General features: G+C 38.4%; 1 protein-coding gene across 1 annotated transcript; it reads right to left on the bottom strand.

Moving 5' to 3' along the window:
• Positions 1–1,769: 1,769 nt before the first annotated feature.
• Positions 1,770–2,864, bottom strand: LOC116165269. Its single transcript, XM_031479561.1, has 3 exons — positions 2,610–2,864; positions 2,295–2,554; positions 1,770–2,243 (listed from the first exon to the last, which is right to left on the bottom strand). Exons 1-3 carry the CDS (start codon positions 2,707–2,709, stop codon positions 1,770–1,772), a joined length of 834 nt encoding a protein of 277 aa, XP_031335421.1. The 5' UTR covers positions 2,710–2,864.
• Between the last annotated feature and the right edge of the window lie 1,057 nt (positions 2,865–3,921).

Here is a 3,921-nt window from a genome sequence, read left to right as displayed (position 1 = left end):
TTTTTTTATTCAGTTGGTAATGCCAAATCACCATGGCAAGTTACACGGTTGAGCAGCACGTCCAAATGTTAAAACTGTATTACCAAAATGAGTGTTCGTTTGTGCAAACGTTACGTGCATTGCGCCCATTTTATGGCAGACGGGGTAGTCCTTCAAAGTCGACTCTCCAACGTTTGGTGGCCAAATTCGAGGCGACCGGTTCAGTCAACAATCTACCAACACCCGTACGTGCAAAGACCGCTAGATCCGTCGAAAATATCGCTGCTGTACGTGATAGTGTGCAGGAGAACCCGAGGCAGTCGATTCCTCGTCGTTCACAACAACTCGGCCTTTCACTGACTTCAACGTGGCGCATTTTGCGTCAGGACTTAGGCCTGCACCCGTACAAGATCCAACTCACCCAGGAGCTCAAAGTTACTGACCACAGGCAACGCCGTTTGTTTGCCGAATGGGCTTCGCAGCGAGTGGCAGAGGACCCCAACTTTGGCAGAAAAATCATTTTTTCCGATGAGGCGCATTTCTGGATGAATGGCTATGTGAACAAGCAGAATTGCCGTATATGGGACGACACCAACCCACACGAAGTTCACCAAGTAGCCATGCATCCACAAAAAGTTACCGTGTGGTGCAGATTTTGGGCCGGCGGCGTCATTGGTCCGTACTTTTTTGAAAACGATGTTGGTGAAGCCATCACCGTCACAGGCGAACGGTACAGAAGGATGATCACCGATTTTTTTTTGGCCCCAATTGAACGATCTACACTTAGACAACATGTGGTTCCAGCAGGATGGCGCTACAAGCCACACAGCGGACGCCACGATGGATCTTCTGCATGAACGCTTTGAGGGTATGGTTATCTCTCGAAGAGGTGACGTGAATTGGCCACCCAGATCCTGCGACTTAACACCGTTAGACTTTTTTTTGTGGGGTTTTCTTAAGTCGCAGGTCTATGCCAATAAGCCACAATCTACCGATGCCCTTAAAGTCAACATAGCTCAGGCTATCGCTCAAATTCAGCCGGATCTATGCGGTAGAGTCATTGAAAATTGGACCACTCGAATTCGTGCCACTGTCAGAAGCCGCGGCGGACATTTGAACGATATGATATTCCACACATAATGGCATATATAGCTCTTTTAAAATTAAAAAAAAATTCGTTAATATCTCACATACAGCCTTTTTTATTTCATGTCAAAATCGACCCATCCTTATTGAAAAACCCTTTAGTAGAATGCTATTTACTGATATTTATGTCGGTGAACCAGGATCAATGCATGATGCGAGAGTGTTTCGACGATCCATTTTGTATAAAAATGCAATAGAAAATAATGATGATTTATTCTATGCGAAATACAAATTAGTTGGAGGTTCTGCATATCCATTATTGAACTGGCTGCTTACTCCGAAAAAGGACAATGGCCACTTAAGCACTAAAGATAAAAATTTTAATTACCGTCACTCAAGTACTCGAATAGTGGTGGAAAATGCATTTGGGCACTTAAAAGGGAGGTTCAGGCGACTTCAAAAGTTTGAAAACCTAAAACAAAGTATTATGGTAAATTGTATAGGGGCATCGTGTGTATTACACAACATATGTCAAACCTCAAACGACTTTAATGAAGAAATATTTGTTGACAATATTGAAACTTAGATATTAAGCACACATTTAAAAAATAAGTAATAACTATACTTATGTACAAACGTGAATAATAAAAAAAAAAAGTATACATTTAGAAATGTAAATGACCTTTTTACATAAATTATTGGGTTTATTCTGTATCTCCAGACAAATGTTCGAGATATTTTTCTAATAATTTTACTTTCTTCTCCTCCAGTAAAAGTTTCTGTTGTTCTATTTGCATTCGTTCATCATGCCGCTTTTGTTTTTGTAATAGTCGTTCTCTCAAGGGAGTACCTAATTTCCGTTTTTTAGAGGGTGTCGGTTCCTCTAATACTTCCTCCGTTGTGGCACTTGAACTTTCGCTATCTGTTTGTATTGCATCATTAGAAATAGGCGTCTCTGTTTCCTCTGCTGGTAAAACTACATCATTAACGCCAGCATTAATAACACTTCGTGGGGCTGCAATATTGCTTGGTTTATCACCCAGGATTTCATCAATTAGTTCAAAGTACTTATAATGGACAGCCCCTCGTCCACTTTTCCTTGGACCTTTATTGTCCTTAATGGACCTGTACACTCGCATTAAGTTCGCCCATTTTCTTTCGGGTTTGTCAGGAGCCCGCTAAACAATTCGTGATTAAATATTAAAATTTACTTTACAATAAGTTCTTACGTAATAGTTATGTGCTGCCATTTGTTCCGAAATAATCACCCATACATGTTTTCTTTTTCTTGCATTTTGAAATGTGTCTTTATTGTCATTATATAGCGATATTAGTAATATTGTCTCAGCATCCGTCCAAAATGCCTCATTTGAGGAAGAAGATTCGTTGGCTTGTGCAGCAGTAGAACTGGTTGATGCACTTGAATGTTGAGACTCTAAATCTTCTGCACTTTTATAACTATCTAAAAGTTCTTGTGCGAATGTTATATCTAAAAACCAATCATTAGTGCATTGTACCTTCGCCTCTGTATTAAAGGGAAATACATGTTGTTGCGCGCTGATATTCGTCTTCAGAAATAAGTAGAGAATATTGTAAACCTTCTCCCTCTTGTAATTTCAATTCTCTTAAATTGTTAGAACACATTTTAATGTTAGCTGAGCAAATGTGAGGTTAAGCTGTCAAATGTAAACACTGATCCAATCCATCGAATACAAAATTTAGATGGATTCAGAAGGGTAAGGGGATTACCGATGCTGATCTAAAAATGACTTAGGTGGGGACTGATCCTAAAACGAAAAGAACACGATCTTTGAATCCAACTCCTACATAACGCGGTACGATCAGAATTATTGGATGAAAAGAAAGCGGCTAATATTGCCGAAGCGGCTTTCCGCCCGCGAGGAGTTCGGGGATCGAAACCCTCCGGAAGGAGAGAGAGTCAGCCGGTCTGAGGCGGTAGCGTGATTGACACAAGCAAAGCCAGAATTGAAGTTTATTCTTTACGACATATTTTGTTACTCATTTATTTTTTTTCGGTGTATAACGAGACCCTAATTAAAATCTTTTATAGGTAAAATAATAAGTTTTCCGTTGCACGTCATTAATTTTCTGACGTCGTTCTTATGCAGCGTTGACAAACATTTAGTATACGATAGAACTATTTTCAAATCATTGTATCTACTGCTTGCACATTTGACCTACTAAGCATGTAGTATCAACAATTTTAGAATCGCTTTTACGTGCCTGAAATTACCTTTAAATTGCCGCCATAAAACCACACGTTTTTTTATAGTACCCCACCCAGTACCTACTCATAATTAATATATCCCTACAATCTTCAAAACTTGAATCAAATAAACATTAACACAAGAAAATTATACAAAAATAAACCCACCAGACAACCTATATAGGTTACAAATCTTAACTTTATATTCAGTTGTCATGAAGTACAAGATATCTACGTGTACAGGAATGTAACGATTATCAATTGCTTACAGGCGATCGACTTTTTAATGTTGGAGCTTAATGTAAGGATTAACACTTTGAAGTACCTACATACTGGGAAGTTAAGTACCGACAGCAATTTCGAGAAATTCATTAATACTTTTCAGTTTTCTACATGGTTTAAAGGCTTCACAATTTACATGTCATACTTGACCATCAAAGCCAGGGGATAGTATTTTGCAGTAATAAGTCACTTTTATGTAATTATTTTATAATCTTACAATGTAAATAAGTACAAATTACTTAATTTGCAAATTAACAAGAATCTTCTGTGTCACTCTCACTATCTTCCCCTAAATTTATTATAATTGGCAGTATATCTTGCATATCTAACATTTTTTCTCTTTCATA

The sequence above is a fragment of the Photinus pyralis genome, unplaced genomic scaffold (genome assembly GCF_008802855.1).
Source record: "Photinus pyralis isolate 1611_PpyrPB1 unplaced genomic scaffold, Ppyr1.3 Ppyr1.4_LG1, whole genome shotgun sequence".
Lineage (NCBI taxonomy): Eukaryota > Metazoa > Arthropoda > Insecta > Coleoptera > Lampyridae > Photinus > Photinus pyralis.
This window is presented reverse-complemented; position numbering and strand designations above follow the sequence as displayed.